At 40.5% G+C, this 17959-nt stretch overlaps 1 protein-coding gene and 1 long non-coding RNA gene across 2 annotated transcripts in view; both read right to left on the bottom strand.

Annotated features, from left to right (window-relative positions):
* Window positions 1–7649: 7649 nt before the first annotated feature.
* LOC122125991 lies at window positions 7650–16175 on the bottom strand. The gene is made up of 3 exons (XR_006150830.1): window positions 15975–16175; window positions 10857–10861; window positions 7650–7660 (listed from the first exon to the last, which is right to left on the bottom strand). It is a non-coding gene; the product is annotated as an uncharacterized LOC122125991 (long non-coding RNA).
* Window positions 16176–16318: 143 nt separating this feature from the next.
* Dlc1 (DLC1 Rho GTPase activating protein) overlaps window positions 16319–17959 on the bottom strand; it is a 45122-nt gene continuing 43481 nt past the window's right edge. The window contains exon 14 of the mRNA XM_042701322.1: window positions 16319–17316. Within this exon, the coding sequence (XP_042557256.1) occupies window positions 17196–17316 (121 nt within the window). The 3' untranslated portion in view covers window positions 16319–17195. The remainder of the gene's footprint in view (window positions 17317–17959) is intronic.

Here is a 17959-nt window from a genome sequence, read left to right on the forward strand (position 1 = left end):
GTATTTCTCCTAAGTCCTTGGTATAGAAGAGCATACCTGCAAACTCATATTCTCATCTGATTTCCTTGTCTAGGCAATAGAGTTCTATTTTCCATTTCTTGACATGGAAATAGAGGCTCGGCAGGTTAAGGAACTAGAGTCCTAGAACTCTGATCCCACTTCGTTTTCTCATTAATCATAATCCACTCGTTCTAACTAGCCATGCTTAGTGCTATCTACCCACAGTGAGGCTTGTTCTGGAATATCAACTATTAATGGCATATGGGATATCAACTGTCACCCTCCACCCCGTAAACATATGCACTGCTCACTTCTCAGCTCCGCCCAGACATGGATTGATGTAGCTCTCAATCTCTGCAATGTGGCCTTGAAATCTTTGCAGGGGACAAGGGGCAGGTGGACTGAAATCAACTCCTCTCTCCCCTCCCTTAGCCCCTACACTCAGCCCTGGGCTTTGAAGGTTTCTAAACAGCAAGGTACACCTGGAAAACCAGATGCCGAAAGATAATGCTCAGGAATGGTCAGATAGGCTGGGTTCAGCTTATGTCTGTAATCCTAGCTACTCAGAAGGCTGAGATCTGAGAATCATTTTTGAAGCCTCTCCAGGTAAGAAAGATTGTAAGAATTTATCTCCAATTTAACCTCCTAAAAGCCAGCTGTGGATCATGTGATAGAGCACTAACCTTGAGTGAAAAAGTTAAGGGACAACGTGCAAGCCAAGAAGGAAGGAGGGAAGGAAGGAGGGAGGGAAGGAAGGAAGGAAGAGAGGAAGGAAGAAGGGTGGGAGGGAAGAAGGGAGGGAGGGAGGGAAAGTGGGAGGGGAGGGGGAAGGAAGGGAGGAAAGAAAGAGAGAAAGAAAATGTACACACACACACACACACACACACACACACACACACACACACACAATGTGTATTACTCAGCCATAAAGAGGAATGAAATTCTGTCCTTTGTCAAACCATAAATGGAGCTGTAAGACATCATGTTAAGAGAAATATGCTAGACACAGAAATATTGTCCTTGCCTCTGATATGTGGAATTTTTTTTAAGTTGACTTAAAAGTAGAATAGTGCCCCGGCACACATCTGTGCTGCTACCGACCCGGGAGGCTGAATTCTGGGGATCCTGGTTTGAAGCCAACCTGGGCAGGAAACTTTGTGGGACTCTTACCTCCAATGAAACACCAAAAGTCAGAAGTAGAGCTATGGTTCAATTGATCGGGCAGTGACTTTGAGAAAAAAAAAATGGAAAGAAACAAAGCTCAAAGACAGTGCCCGGGCCTCAAGTTCAAGCCCTAGGACCAGCACCAAAAAAATGACATAGTAATTACTAGAGTTCAGTCAATGTCGTGGACAGGAAGAGGAGGGGACAATGGTGATTGGACTATAGTGATTGGATATGCTTAATGCCTGCTACACTCCTGTGTAGCAATGACATACTCATATAATAATGGAATCGCACTAGTATATATAATTGATACGTGTTATTTTTAAAAATGGAAGGAAAGGAAAAGACCAAGTCAAATGGGAGCCAGTCAGCATACGCCTGATGAAGACTTGAGACAGGGAGTCATCCAGCACAGAGAACCCTCGGGATGGGATCCCAGACTCCCCTGGGAGGCAGCTTTCCCCCGTGTCTCCTGGCCCTCAAGTTCTATGTGGCAACTGGAATCTAAGCCTCAGTCCTTCAACTTTAGTTACAGGTGGTTATTTTCCCCCCCACCTTACTGCAACCAAATATACCTTCTTCTCTATTCTCATTCCTTGTCCCAGAGGTAAGGCATTGGGTAGAGATGAGGGGGTAGAAGCGTGAAGAAGGGTAGGGAAAGAGACAGAGGTGATGAACTTGAATGCAATAGGCTAACCACCTAATATGGACTGATATCTGACCATTTTAAACTCAAAAAAGTTTTCTGTTGTTTTGTTTTGCTTTGCTTTGCTTTGCTTTTATTTTCTTCCAGTAGTGGGGCTTGAACTCAGGGCCTTATGCTGCTAGACAAACATTCTACCTCTTCCAACACATCTCTTTTCTTTTCACTTTAATTATTCTTCAAATAGGAACTCGTGCTTTTTTGCCCATTCATTCTGAAACTGAAATCCTCCTACCCAAGGCTCCTGTCCAGCTTGCATCAACACCTTAATTTATTTGTTGAGATGGGAATTTATCAGCTTTTTGCCCGTGTAGGCCTCAAACCTTGATCCTCCTAATCTCTATTCCCCTAAGTAGCATGAATTGCAGGTGTGAGCTACCACACACAGTTGAAATAACTATCTTAAGATGTTGCTACTTGTTCCTTACTTATTTGTAGGCCTGGGCATTGAGCCCAAGGCTTCCCACATGGTAGGCAAATGCTTTACCACTGAGTTTCACCTCCAGGTGCGTGTCAGGTTTTAAAGGAGAGGTGAGTGATTTGAGTAGCTAAGATATCATGTTTTTACTAGGACCTAGGATAAGCAAAATTCTTTGGGAATAATAAGCATAATAACAAGCATAATTCTTTGGGATAAACAAAAATCCCAAAGAATTGTCAGAGTAATTGGAAGCTAAAACTTGGAGAGCAATTACCTAGAGCTCAAATAAAGCTATGGAGAAATGAGATCTTAACTATAACCTGGAGGAGCACACTTCACAAGCATTTAGAAGTGAAGTTCGCTCTTCCTGCTGTTTGCCAGAAGAAAAAGAAATTAAAAAAGAGTTGAGGAAGGCCAATGCAAGTGCCCTTAATAGTCTTTTCCCTAATTTAGACTTTCCTTCAGGCTCCTCTAGTCTTATCTCTGGGATAAATGTTTGTATAGGTTTCCTGTCTTGCAGGAGCCAAATAGAAAATGAGGAGAAAGATGTTCAGAATCTACCTCCCTCTATTCCCTAGACTTCCCATGAAGAAGACAATCACTGGGTCATCAGGACTGGCTTGTGTGCACTGTTTGATTTTGTTTTTCTAACTAGACAGAGGCCTCCGGTCAGCAAGAACCACATCTGGTATTCATCGGGCTACCCTATCACTAGCCTTGCTTATAGCAGGCATTGTGCTTCCTGGGGTATTGCAGGAAGGCCCACTGCTATGGTTTGAGTGTATGCCTCAAAAGTTTATGTGTTGGCCAGAAGATGGAAAGACCACCCATGATCATGAATGGACAGGATTAATATCATGAAAATAACCATATTACTAAAAGCAATCTATGTAGCTGCAGTATTCAATTCTATCCAATGCAATCCCCATCAAAATTCCAATGACATTATTCACAAAACTAAGGGGAAAAGGGAAGCCAATCCCAAATATCATATAGGAAACAGAAAAGATTGTGAGTAGACAAGGCAGTCCTGAGCAAAATAGCCATACTAGAGGTATTACAATACCTGAGAGACATAGTAGCAAAACCAGCAGGGTATTAACACAAAAATAAACATGTAGACCAAGAAAACAGAATAGAAGACCCAGAAATAAACCCACAGCTATCTGATTCTCAATGGAGGTGGCAAAGACATCCATTGAATAAAAGAGAAATGCCTTCTTTAGCAAATGGTGCTGGGAAAACTGGATATCCATATATGGAAGACTGAAACAATCTCTTCTTCTGTACAGAAACTAATGCGGAATGGATAAAGATCTCAATGCAGTTGAGTTGAGTTCCCTTTAAAGACAGAGGCTGACTCCCTGAATTAAGGCTCTAATAGCTCTAGTAAAAAAAAAAATAGTAGTACCATGTGACCATCACATTAAAAAGCTTCCTCACAGCAAAATAAAAAAAATTAACAGAGGGAAGAGACAGCCTACAGAAAAGGAGAACATTTTTGCCAGATATTCATCTGACAAGGCATTAATATCTATAGTATATTAATAACATAACATTAACATTTAAGCCCCAAAGTAGAAATAACCCAGTCAATAAATGGATAAATGAACCAAATAACTAACTTTTCAAAAGAAGCACACATGGCTAATGAGTAATTTTTTTTTTTAATTCAACAACTTTAGCTGTCAGGGAAATGTAAATCAAAATGGCATTGAGATTTCACCTCATCCCAATCAGAGTGGTTATCATCAAGAAAACAAACCACAAACTATGGAAGGTGTAGAGGAAGGGAATCCTTGTATTCTGTTAGTAGGAATGTAAATTAGTACAGCCACTATGGAACTCAGGATAAGTTTCCTCAAAAAAAAAAAGAACAAATAGAACTAACATAAAACCCTGCCACACCACTCCTACTACACACTTAAACAAATCAAAGTCAGCATACAGTAGAGACACCCCACACACATTTCTTGAAGGTACCCAAGACCTGAATGGATGAAGAAACTGTGGGATATATACACAGTGGAGAGTTATTTAGACAAAGTTAAATTTGATTATTTGTAGGAAAGTGAATAAAACTGGAGATCATTATTTTAATACAAATAAGACAGACTCAGAAAGACAATTCTTTTTTTTATAATTTTACTTTTTGGGTCATTCATGTGGCTTGAATTCAGGGCCTGGGCACTATTCCTAGCTCTCTTTGCTCAAGCCTAGCTAGCACTCTACCACTTTGACCCACAGCTCCAGTTTTCTAGTGGTTAATTGCAGATAAGAGTCTCATGGTCTTTCTTCCTGGATTGGCTTCAAACCACAATATTGGTATCTTAACCTCCTGAATTGCTAGGATTGCAGGCGTGAGCCACTGGTGCCCTGAAGAAAGACAAATACTTCATGTCATCTCATATGCAAAATCTAGGCTTAAAAGAAGACATAAAAATAGAAGAGGACTAGCTGGGAATGCCCTGAGTTCAAGCCCCAGGACTGACAGAAAGAAAGAAAGAAAGAGAGAGAGAGAGAGAGAGAGAGAGAGAGAGAGAGAGAGAGAGAGAGAGAGGAAGGAAGGAAGAAAGAAAGAAAGAAGAAAAAGAAAAGAAAGAAAGAAAGAGAGAGGAAGGAAGGAAGGAAGGAAGGAAGGATTGAAAGAAAAGATTATTTGGGGATAGGAAGGGGACCAGCAGGGGTAGAAGATGGGGACAAGTGAGGGTAATGGATCAATATGATCAGAGAATATTGTTATATACAATTAATGCATGCTATTAATTTTTAAAAGAGTATTTGCGCATTGGAACTGTACTTCCTCAAAGCTGCAGCACTGGGCGGTGAGGGCAGTGGAAGTTGAGGTGGGTGGTGTGGAGGCCTCAATGAACTGTTTCCTACCTTTCTCACAGGAATGGCTTACCTACTGCCAAAGTCCAGTCCTTTTCCTCCTCTGATCCCATCTGTGTATCTCTCTGTTTTCCACCATGAGTTGAAGCAGCAGGAGACTCTTACCAAGCTGATGCAGTGTCCTGTTCTTGGACGTTCCAACTTGTAAGATTGTGTGCCAAAGTACACTTGCACTTAGTATAAATCAGCCAGTCCCGAGTGATTTATATGAAATGAACTCAATTACTCCCTGCCTCAGGAAAGGGGTTCCTGTACCCAGAAGAACCCAAATCATGCTGGCCCTCCTCCCTTAGTCTTTTCCTTAGCCCAGAGGTGGAACTTTCATGGTACAAAATAATGTCTTCTGTCTTCAAAGACCCTTCTCATTGTAAAGCCAGTTGTCTGGGTTCTCATCCTTGCATTGTACAGAGCTCTGAAAGTATGCCAGGTCCTGTGTTTGGTGTTGAGAACAGGGAAAGGAATCAAGGAATGTTTTCCTTTCCAAACCCAGACCTGAACCAAAACGAATCAAAACAAAACAAAAGGCAAACCTAGACAATTATAATACAATACAAGAAAACAGAGTCCATCCCCTGAGGGGCTTCTTAGAGCAACTTTCTCTTGAAGGATGATTTGGAGTTAGGTAGGCAGGCTTTAAACTTTTCCACTCACCTCTTTCACTAAAGTGTTCAGGCATGTTAGGCTTTCCCGGCTCACCACAGGGGATGCCTGTGGCCCTGCTGGGTGGTGCCTGACTCACTAACAAGGATGGTGAAGAAGGGCTGAATACTTGGTGTAAAGTGCTCAGCCTTCACAACCCAGGATATCGAATTTTCCCTTGTTTGTTTTCAATCCCCAGAATCTTCATGTTGTGAAAACGAATGGGTGTCTATTACAGTATCCCAGTAAAGCCATTCTAAATCTGTTTCCTTATGCTTTATCAAAATCTATATGTCACTGCCTACTGGGGCTTCTTATAATCTCAGCCTTGCCAGTGACACCACAGTAAGAAGGGGGTGCTCTTCCTTACAAAATCAACTAACGGGTGTTTGAGTTAGTTCATCAGTCTTGCTGTGCTGCAGTACAACTTGAAGTTGTCTCCTCTCGTCTAGTCTTGGTTTTGCCTCCCCATTTTGAAGATACAGAATGAATCAGCCAGTTCTTTACTTTGCTAAATGCTTGCTAACCTTGTGAATCAGGAATTATGTTGAACTCAGAGCCTCACATTGTCATTTGGCTTTTTTGCTCAAGGCTGGAGCTCTAGCTCTTGAGCTACACCTCCACATGTAGCTTTTGTGTGGGTAATTGGAGACAAGAGTTTCACAAACTTTTCTGCCCAGGCTGACTTTTGAGGTTTAGCATCAGTAAGCCTGAGCTACCAGCACCCTTCCATTCTTTCTCCTATTTCTCCATGAAGTCTTCAGTCCTTTCACAGAAGCGATTAATAAAGGAAATTCCTTGCATTCAACCACCAAAGGGAATTCAGGAGCCTAAAATATCAAGTTAAGAATAAACAAAACCCTTAGGTTCCTGATAGTTATCAGCCAACTCACCTCACTATCGATGACCCTTGAGTGTTTGCGCAGGTAACCTGTAGACGCATAGCCAGAATTCAGGTCTGGGACAGCCCAAGGGGAGCCTCCTTGTCCTTCTCAGGGCCAGTTTGTCTCCCTTTGGGCCATGGCTACAGTGGCCATTTACCCTTCCACTCATGCCTTAGACCTGGCTGCATTCAGGGACTCTTGTCCCTTATTTCCGTGGCCCATGCTGCAGCTTCTTAGATGTCAGCTTACAATCTAACTCCGAGTTCCTTCCCTCCCTCATCTAAACCCCACTTTTCCTCCTGGTCTGCTTATCTCAGTCAGTGATGTCACCCTCCAGCCAGGCTGAGGAGCTATGGGGAGCAGGCCCTCCCTCTAGTCACTCATTCCTAGGTGATTCTACCCCCTAATTATTTCTGTTCCTGGGCCTTTCTCCTTTCCTCCCCAAGGCATTCTCTTGCTCTGGCATTCATGGTGTGTGTGTGTGTGTGTGTGTGTGTGCGTGTCTGTCTGTCTGTCTGTTTGTGTGAGGGGGGAGATTGCTGGAGATTAATCCTAGGGCCTTGCACATGCTAGTTTTGTCCCTGAGTATTGATTATCCCCATCCCCTACGTGGTCACTTGGGTGCTTTTTTTCCAGCTTCCATACTACCCCTCTCCTTCAAAGCTTGCCTTCACCTCAGGTCCTTTTCCAGTCCCTTGAGATGATAAGCAAGCACCTTTTCAGTCTCATTGGTGACTGCTTTTCTAGGCTCCTGCACTTTGTTCCAGAACACCTCCCTCCAGCCAGGCCTACACATCTTGTTCTTTCACCACTCCAGGCTCTCTCTCTCTCTCTAGCATTAACCCTACCTGAAATCCCTGTCCACCTGCCATCCTCACCATACAGCTCAAATGTCATCTCCCCTGGATGTCGGTGGGTCTTCCACAACATTTCATTCAAGTGTGTTTCTTCTGTCTCCTCAGAAAGACTCTCCAGCACCTGAGTCAAGAGGGCTGACTTTCATTGGGGGGCCTTTTTATCGGTAGATGTAGATAGTCAACAAATGTGTATTCAGTGAATTGACTGCTAAGTGGAAATCTAGGGCCAATGTTGCTCAATTGCAGATGCTGTATCAGGAAAAGAAAGCAGACAGCCCTAATCATCTTGTACGTGGAGGTCTGGACACCCAAGCTTGATTAATATTTATATTTCATATGGGTGCCGTTTATTTTTGGTATAGATTTTTTTTACAGTTTTTTTATAAATTATTTTACTGTTTTAGAGATGATATACAGTGGGGTAGCTTTACATACATCAGGTAATAAGTTCGTTTTCTATTGCATAGCCTCTTTTCTACTTTGCTTCTTTTCTTGCCCAAATGATAGTTTTGTTTTATGTGGAGGCATTGTTTTTCTTTGTCCTGATTTTTCTCTTATTTGATCTTTTCTTTAAATTAAATGGATTTAGAATCAGTGAAGAGTAAAAAGTGAGGAAAATCAAATGAATGAGGTTAAGTTCATAAAATTGGTGTTACTCAAAAATCACCCAAAATGCATTTCTGATATTTAAATGGCCCCTGAACCAATGAAACACAGCCAAGAATCAGGTTGAACTATCCCTTGAAACTTTTCCTTCAAAATGAGAGTTTGTGTGTGATACTGTTGCAAGTTTCCAGTTAGGGAGAAAAACAACAGTGAGATAGGCAGAGACTGGGCCTGTCCACGAGTGTTGTGACATTAAAGTGCCAAAAACCAAACAGAAAATCCTTAATAACAATAATCACAACTAAGCAACACATGAACAATTCTATTCTCATCCAGCCTACCTTATTAGCCAGCTCGTTTGTCTTTGGAAATTTAGCATCTTTTCCTTTTATTTTTGGTTGTGGAAAACATATGCCATTTTAAGCACTGTGGGCTTGTGGGATCCTAGGGTGAAATTCTCCAGTTTTTTGGATCATCTCCCACGGTCCCGGAAGGGCCTTTTTTTTCTTTTTCTCTTTTCTTTTTTTGTTCTTCTTGCTTTAGTAATCTTTATAGAGTGTGTGAACTTTGAATTTCCTGTGTCCCTGGAATGCTATTAGAGATCTATTTGTATATTTACATTTTGAAACATTGCAACAAGAAAAGCTTGGTTTTTCTTTGTTACTGGAAAAAAAAATGCATCCTATTTGCTAGTCGAGGAAGTCAGGAAAACTGGCTTCTGGGGGGGAGGGTGGCAGATGTTAAATCCCTTATTGCCTGTTAATTACTGTGCCAAGTGCTTGAGACATTATCTTATTGGTTTAGAGACCGTGGGCAGCCTTACATTGAAAGCTATGTTTTGCTGATTATTTTGGAGATGGAGTCTAGCAAACTTTTCTCCCTGGGCTGGCCTTGAACTTCGATCTTGCGGAGGCTTAGATTACAAGCATGAGCCACTTGTCTAGAAAGTTGTTTTGCATTGAGAACACTTAAATCCTGTACCAATGGAAGTTATTTCACACTTCCTCTTAAGAGGCTCTCAACTTTGATTAACAGTTTTTAAAAATATGTATAATCCCTGAAAAAAAATCTTCTCACTGTTATATGATTTAATATGATAAATCTTTGAAAGATTTAAAGAGGATAATGAAGAGTCCTTTGCCAGGGATAAGCTAGAAAATGGGAAGATGTATTTGTGACTTGTGTGTGATTATTACTGTTGATTTTTGAGCACAGACATCTTTGTCAACAGACTTGGTCTGGCATGTGGAAGTGGAGATGTAGCTCAAGTGGTAGAGTACCAGCCTCAAGTGAAAAAGCCAAATGAGAGCCCAAGGCCCAGAATTTAAGCTCCAGTAGCAGTTAAAAAAAAAAAAGGAAAGAGGAGGAGGAGGAGGAGTGGGGGAAGAGAAGAAACTTGCACATCAGTTCTCCATTACTATGACAGAATACGCAAGACAATCATAAAGAGGGAAGTTTCATTTTTGCTAATCATTTTCAAAGTTTCCATCCATGAGCTGTTGGTCTTGTTGCTCTGGGCCTGTACTAGCACATCTTGGCAGGAGTGAGTGGTAGAGCAAAGCGGTCCCCTCATGGCTGGACTGTGGAAGATAAAAAGGAAGCAACCAGAGTCTCACAAATCTCTTCATGGACTCACTCCCAATTACTTCATACCTCCCAGCCCTTAACGTTTCCAACACCTGCTATCATGTGACTCTGAGGACCAATGCTTTAACATAGGTCTTTAGAAGGCATGTAAGATCCAAATTCTAGCACTTGGATCAAGAACTCATTTCAGCTTCTGTCAAATGGCCAGTCTCATCAGCGTGAAAGAAAGCCCATTACCAGACAACTGAGCCTATGGGCACCGTTTCATGAAGGACAATGGTGGTTTGTCCTTCAACGACAACAAGGATTGCTTTGCTCACAGCAAGTCAGGGAGAATATTCTGGATTATTATGCAGTCTTTCAGATCAACGACATCTTCTTTTTCTTAAGTTGATAAAACTGAATATTGATTCCTCATAGTTCTGGAGACTGGAAAGTCAAGATTAAGGCACCAGTGGATTCAGGGCTCCATAAGCAGCTGTGGTTCCTCATGTTTGAGATGAACACTCTAGATGAGGTGGTGGGGTGAAAGTCTGAAGAACATCAACATCGCTTTTGTAATGCTCCACGATCCTTAGCAAATGCCTTCCTCCTTTGTGCACACCAGTGTGGTGGGGCTTTCCTCAGATGCTGTTCTCTAAAAGCATCTACTGTCCTGTTCACCCTCCCTTAGCAATTAAGTAAACATCCAAACCACAACAGATAAGGGAGCACAGGCGCTACTTCCAGAGCAACACACTGCCAGATCAACTTCATCTTTGTCTCTGATTTGGAGATGTGCAGATCTAGCAGGAAAATCTTCCAGTGCCATTTGGGGACAAGGTAAATGGTACTAGTCTGGGGGAAATGTGTTAGCCTGTGGCTTGTGGATGTTTCTGATCTGAAATGTGACCAGTTGGATTTTTGAGAATCATTTTTTAAAGGATTATTATAGTTAGAACAGAGAGAGCCAGGGATTTGGATCACTTGACAAAAAATCTTAGATCCATGAAAACTTTGCACTAATCAGTTCAAGAGCCACCATCCATATGCAAATCTATTTCAGTTCATTTATTTGCTGATTTACTTATTTGCTGGTACCAGGGTTTGAACTCAGCGACTCCTTCTGTCTCAGTTTGTTTGCTTTGCTTTGCTTGAGCCATGCTTCCAGTCCAGTTTTTCATTGGTTATTTTTGGAGATGGAATCTTAAGGACTTTTCTTGTTCAGACTGACCTTGAATTATGCTTCAGATTCCAGCCTCCTGAGTAGCTAGGATTACAGGCTTGAGCTATAGGCACATGGCTCTATAAATTAGTGAAAATCACATGAAATAAAGCATTTAGGCCTTGTTACACTGACCATATTGGTACGCACAATTGCTGGATGTGGTGGCCATTATCATGTTAGACAGGAAAGATACAGAATATTTCCTCCAAGGTAGAAAATTCTAAGTGCAACCACAGAATAAGTAAATAATCTTTTTTTTTTTTTTTTTTTAAATCTACAAAAACAGGATTAAAGCAGGTACTGGTGGCTCATGCCTCAGTGGCTGAGATGTGAGGATCATGGTTCAAAGCCAGCACAGGCAGAAAAATCCATGGGACTTTTATCTCCAATTGACCACCAGGAAATTGGAAGTGGAGCTGTGGTTCAAAGTGCTAAGCACAAACGCTAAGGGATAGTGCCCAGGACCTGAGTTTAAGCCCCACAGCTGAAAAAAAAAGGGGCGGGGCTAAAAGAACTTCAAAGGACTGCTTTGAGATTTAAATTACATCTATATCTATCTATCTAGATATATCTGTGTCTTTAGGTGGTTGTCCAAAGGAGCCTCAATTCAAAATGTCAGTTTGTGAGTACAATGTATCTTGATGTCATTTTTTCATCTTTCTCCTCCTCCATCTCTCCCAAACCCACCCATCCACTTTTACATATGTGCATTAAATATTGTCATTGTCTTAGATCACCCTCCTGTCTCCCTTCTTCCGTCTCTCCTTGCTCTCATCCCCAACGCCACAACATATTATGTTCTAGCTTTCATGGTAGTCATTTTAAGTTAGCTGTTCAAAGGAATTACACCACTGGGATCCTTCTATGCGTATGCCATACTTTAGTTAGTATATTTTGTGTGAATAGTCATATGACTCAGTTATATGTTTAAATATATATTAAATGAGATTTTTTAACTGTATGTAAAACATTTATTCCATTGCCCGGTATTTTATAGAAAACATCTGGTCTGATTGAAACTTTTGACAAGCTCATTCAGACTTAGGTCAAAAGCATTTGTACTTTAAAAAAATCCTATAACCAGGGCTCTAATAATGTTAGAGCACTTACCTAGCATTATGTCCATGAGGCTCTGAGTTCCATTCCTAGGACAGCAACAAAGTCAAACAAAAACAAAAACAACAAACACGTAAAGTACCAACCTAAAAAACATTTTGGACCAATCTTCTTAGGAATCACATTATTTTTACAGGAGTGAGTCACTCTTCACTGTACTGGATAAAATCCTTTCTCAGGTTGGTAAGAAGAGTAAATCCTTTCCTTTCTTGAGATCCTTTCTATCTGAATAGGAAAAAAGGAAGTAAGAGGCTGCTTTCAGAAAGAACAGCTCTAGCCCTAAAACAATCTTTTTCAAAAAATCAAGTAAGATGAACAACTTTTTCAGAGATGTTTAGGTGGAAGATATCAACACAGCTTTGGGTCTAGACAGGCCAGCTGGCTGTTCTTGTGGGAACTGTGTATATTCACATGGGTAATTATCCTAAGCTACAGCTGCTAACATGATTTTGCAAATTCCCTGCTTGCAAAGGACTGATCATCGCCTCAAGAATGGGCCTAAATGTCTTGCAACTGCACAGACCTACCTGAGCTTCTCCTGCCACCGGGCTCTTTGAGGTCTTTCGTAATTTGCATTCCTTGGGCAAATGGAATTTAAATTCCTTGGGCAAATTTCATCCTGATGGAACACCAACATGACATGTGTGCTGTGATCTCACTGTTTAGGATTTTTGTTTTATAATCATTGATGGATGCTCTAACAGGCAGATGAGGTAAAGCGTTTGGGTGCTATTCTGCTTCATCTTTAGACATAGCCCTTGCTTTTTCAAGTATCTTTACAAAGAACAATAGCATTTCATGATATTCTTTGTGGTGGGAAGTGGAGAGTATTACAGAGAACATCAAAAGCAGAATAGGCTGCAGGCTAAGAAGCCTGTAAGTTAATGTGCCTTAGTATTCAGGACATAAGAGTAGTGAATAAGATCACAGTCTTATATAATAGTAGTAGTAGTACTAGTAGTGAGTAATGAATAAGACTAATGGTTTATAATCAGACTACATGTCTAATCATTCTTGCAATGGGGCAAAATCATATTCTTCTGTTTCACAATAAGTGGAATCTTTATCTATTTTAAATTATTTGATTTGCTGGACAGCACAAATATGACTTCACCAACAATCTGAAACAAAACTTCTTAATTCCTTTTTCGTCATTTCAATACTGGGACATAGACTACAACTTGCTACAGGTCATTTTCCTTGTTCTTTGCCATTCTGATTGGCTCTGAGAATTTTGCCTCCCACTTAGGAAAAGATCTGAGGTGATGCATCTGAGCTGGAATGACAGTTCTAGATTTTCTGGGCCAGGGGACTTCAGTGTGTCACTCATCTCTGTAGCTATACCTTGCACATAGACTGGTGACATTGTACTTCACAGGGTACATGTGAGGCTTAAGTAAGTGCATGAAGGGTCGTGTGGACACAAGTGTGTAACTATAATATCCACACACCTCTACACTCAAAAGGATCATTAGCTCCTTTCATTTTTCCTTAGATTTTACATCTCCAAAATTCCACTTGTCTTCATAGTTTTGCCTTGCAAAACGTTTAATTCCGTGCACCAATGGGTAGGTGAGGTACTTTTGAGTGAAAAACAATCTTCCATTGAGCTTTGTTTACTGAAGATCTCTGCTCCCCTTATGGTAACCCATCTCAGAGCTCACTACCTACCATTATTTCTAGTGGAATAAGTTGGTGCAGGTAAATGATACAAGGGCAGGCAAGGCATTACTAGCCTTGCTCAGGCTCCCTTTCAGCGCTGGCTGAGCACTTTGGAAGGCACAGAGCTGGTGCTGAATAGCTCACTAAGAGAGTAAGCAAATGCACTGTGTCAAAAGCAACTTAAGTCCACATGGGTGTCTGTGAGGCTCCTGCACCCCCCGAGGGTCTATGTGTGTAAACCTATTAGTAACTTAAGAGATTCAGGACTTCAGACAAGTCTGTGATATTCTTGCCAGAGACATTTTGATCTTAAACCCAATGTGGGGGCTGAGACAAATAAAAATAAATACATCAAAGCCTTTGTTGTGCCTTTAAAAACATTATAAGACTGGCATGTCCCCTACTTTCTACGAATAAATATTGGTGAAACAAGTCTCTTGTTAACTTTTATATCCGATCTCATGGAAAACAAAAGGTTAATAATAATTTTTTAAAAATCCCAAAGGGACTAGGGATATAGCTCAGTGGAAACGCTATCATCCGATCATTTCATCCCTAGATCTCAGGGAAAGGGGAAGTGGAAGGTGAGGAACAGGAAAAAGAATCAGAAAAAAAAAAAACTTTAATTTAGAAAAGTCTGTCATCTTTCAGTTTCAAACCTCTGTAATCTCAAAGTGGGCAGCCATATGCCAGGGAAGGGTTTAAGACAGATGACAACTTAAGATTCTCTTTTTGAAATAATAGAAGGGAATTCAGTCAACATACTTGAACAAATAATAAATTTATTAGGTGTGTACAAGTACAAAACACGGAAAGCTGCTGTAGAGGATTATAAATTTGTGCAGGAGACGCGCCTGCCCTCAGAGAGCTTACAATCTAGGCAACAAGTCACAAGGATAAATTTGGGTAATCACGGCTTCAGGTGACATCAGCAGAGCTGTTGAAAGTGTTCACATCCTTTACATCCTTCGAATTCTTTTCCTTGCAGATATAAGACATCTTTTCAATAGGGAAGTTAAATGTGGGAGAGACCTTTCATGGAATGAATGAGTGACCTTGACTTTGCATAGAAGCATCTTTCCTTGCTATTGTTTATTCTTGTAGTTTTCTCAGGAGTGTTTCCTCACTGGACAGTGGCCTGCAGTCTCCATGCTTCCTGAATCCTCACCAGGGTTTCCTGTTTGTGAGCAGCTGGCTTGCAGTTTGGCCTTGGAAGCGATTCACAATCCAGGTTTTCCTTCAGAAAATAAACCTCTCATTTGATTTCAGATGGCACTCACTTTGTTATTCTTTACAATCTGTGCTTCTGAGGATAGGACAAAGATGCAATACAAAGGAAAGAAGGCCAGACTTTTCCCTTAAACATTTAATAGTGCACTTACTGGGTTATATTCTGTACAGATATAGAGCAAACTATAAACCTCTTCCTTTTATATTTATTTTCATTTAGACTGTATTCTTGTAAAGTGTATTTACAATGGGGGAAAGGGAGCCTTGAGGTACAAAACCCAAAAGAATATCTGAGGTATAAATACAAGTATGTTTTAAATAATAATCTTTCTCATGCTTTATCTATGTCTGAAAGCACAGTGGACAGACATGTGTACATGTATCTTAATAGAATGGTATATATATACAACACACAATCTTACAAATCAGGAAGCTGTCAGACTTGAATATACATGGCAGGAATAGCTTTACAAGCAACACTGATTGATAGTCAAAATACTCAAAACTTTTAAATCTCTAATCTGATCCCCGTCCCCCAAATTCTTCAAAGAACCTTTTGAAATAACACTGACAATGGTAACTAAAATCGTAACAAAATAAAAATCCTTCTCTCATACATAATTCACCTTTGATCCATACAAAATAAATTTACTAATACTGTCTATCTTTGCCATTACAGTAAAACCTGTATAAAGACTACCCTTCCCAAACAACTGCTGTTTTTTTTTCTTTAAAACAACCCCATTCCCTCCACTATGGATACTATTTTCAGTGCTACTAAAATATATTTTAAGGGTATTCTAAGGGAAAAGAGAAAGAAATATGGGGGAAAAGAAAAAAAACAAACACAGAAAACCTATTTGGAGAAAAAGCCAAACCCAATTTATAAATATGTTCTGCTTTGGAATGCTTTTTAATAATTCCCTCCTATCTAAACAAAACAAAACAAAAAACAGGCATTTTGTGTTTCAGTTAAATTTACAGGAATTTCTTAGGGACATACAGTTTCTATTATGTTGACAATGTGAGGAACTGTATCAGGTTAAAAAATTTTGATGCTTAATTTAGGGTTAAATGTTAAGAGGATCAATCAGTATTTGTATCTCACTTAAAACAAAATCACCTTGCCAGACATTGTTAGCTCACACCTGTAATCCTAGCTACTCAGGAAGCTGAGATCTGAAGGATTGCACTTCAAAGCCAACCCAGGCAGGATATTCTGTGAGACTCTTATCTTCAATGAACCAACAAAAAGCTGGAAGTGAAGGTGTGGCTCAAGAGGTGGAATACCAATCTTGAGTGAAAAAGCTAAGGAAGTATGCTCAGACCCTGCATTCAAGCTCCAGTACTGAGACAAAACGAAAGTCCAACAAATAAACAAAACAAAACAAAACCACCAAAAAGAAACAAAACAAAACTTCTTTAGAGCCCATAAGGGAACTGGGATATTTATTCCTGAGCTAATCTTACTAGTTCAAACTATATTACTTTTTGCAATTAGGTCTAAATCCCAGTTGCATTAAAATGAATGTCAGGGGAAAAAAATCTATAATAAGGGAAACAAGAAGCTGGTGGAGAAGAAACATGCTAAAAAAACCTGAATAGAAAAATGGACAAGGGAATTGGGTCACCTTTCTAGTTACGATCCCAGGGGTAGTCAGCTAATCCAGGTTGGACCAAACCTGGTGCATCAACGTCTTTCTTGAAGCCATCTCAGTGTGCCAGACACTGCATTCCAGCGTTTCCATCTATGCCACTCAACTAGCAACAGACACACATTCACTCTCCTCTGTGCAAACCTGTCCTTGCTCCTCTCAGTGAAAACACCTGTGGGAGTACCAACTCTTAAAGTGGAATCATCAATTCCTCCACAAACCGCCCATCCATGACATAGTACACATACAGCGGCATCACTAGAGAACTAAGTCTCTTCATTATCTTCCATAATCTATTTAAAGAGTTTGCTTCTCGGAAGCAATGTGAATAAGAACACAAGTACATTTTTTTTTTGCACAGTCATATATTCCAGTCAAGGTCTATAATACAGACCTTAAACAAACAGGAAGCAGCTTTAAAAAAATGTATCAAATCACTAGAGTTCACGTCTCAACACCCCCAAGTTGCATTTGTTTCAGGATCACACAACAGATGACCTCTTCCAAGGACTGGCAAGGTTCTAGACACAATCACCCAGGTGGTGGGCACAGTTGTTTTGCTTTGGTAATCACCTGGATTTGGTGTCCTTGGTGTCAGTGTTTGGATTACTGAAGGAGTCTCGAATCTTTACCACTTCAGCTGCACACAAATGTCCAAAAGATTTTGTGTACCACTCTGGCATGTGGCCCCTGTCACAAGAAGGAAAAATTGGTAAGTGATGGAAGGTAGGTAAAGACACTCCTGTATATACTTCTTCCCCTCCCTCCCTCCCTCCATCGCTTCATTTCTCTTTCTTTTCTTGCACTGCTGGGATCAAAGCCAGGGCCTTTCACATATTCTCACTTATATTTTATAATAAGCAAAGCATGCTAAGTAAGAGGCTGCAATTTTTTATCCTCTGGTGAGCCCTTTGCATGTCATTACACTTGGCACCAGAGGTCTCCCAAGGAACAATATATTAAGCAAGATATTCACTGAAACTGCTCAGAGCAAGTGTTAGTATTGTCATATGTCACAGAAACAGGTCACAGGGACAAATGAAGAACTAGATACATAAAGATTTCACAGGAGAACTGATTTACCATGAAAGAATATCTAGAAAGAGGGCTTTAGAAGCTCATTTTCTAAAATCTGTATTGCTGCCTTCTAATCGTTTTCTGCCATGAATTTATACACATTTATGGCAGAGGATGTCATCGTAACCAATCACTATCAAGTCCAAGTGCACGCCATACTATTCACACACCTTTGAATATAAAATGAGAAACTTCCGGTAGTTGGTTCTGATCCATAAACTATGCCATTCCTTGGAGTATCAAATTCATGCGAGAA

This window comes from Dipodomys spectabilis, unplaced genomic scaffold (genome assembly GCF_019054845.1).
Source record: "Dipodomys spectabilis isolate Male_0828 unplaced genomic scaffold, ASM1905484v1 ptg000009l, whole genome shotgun sequence".
NCBI classification, from domain to species: Eukaryota; Metazoa; Chordata; class Mammalia; order Rodentia; family Heteromyidae; genus Dipodomys; species Dipodomys spectabilis.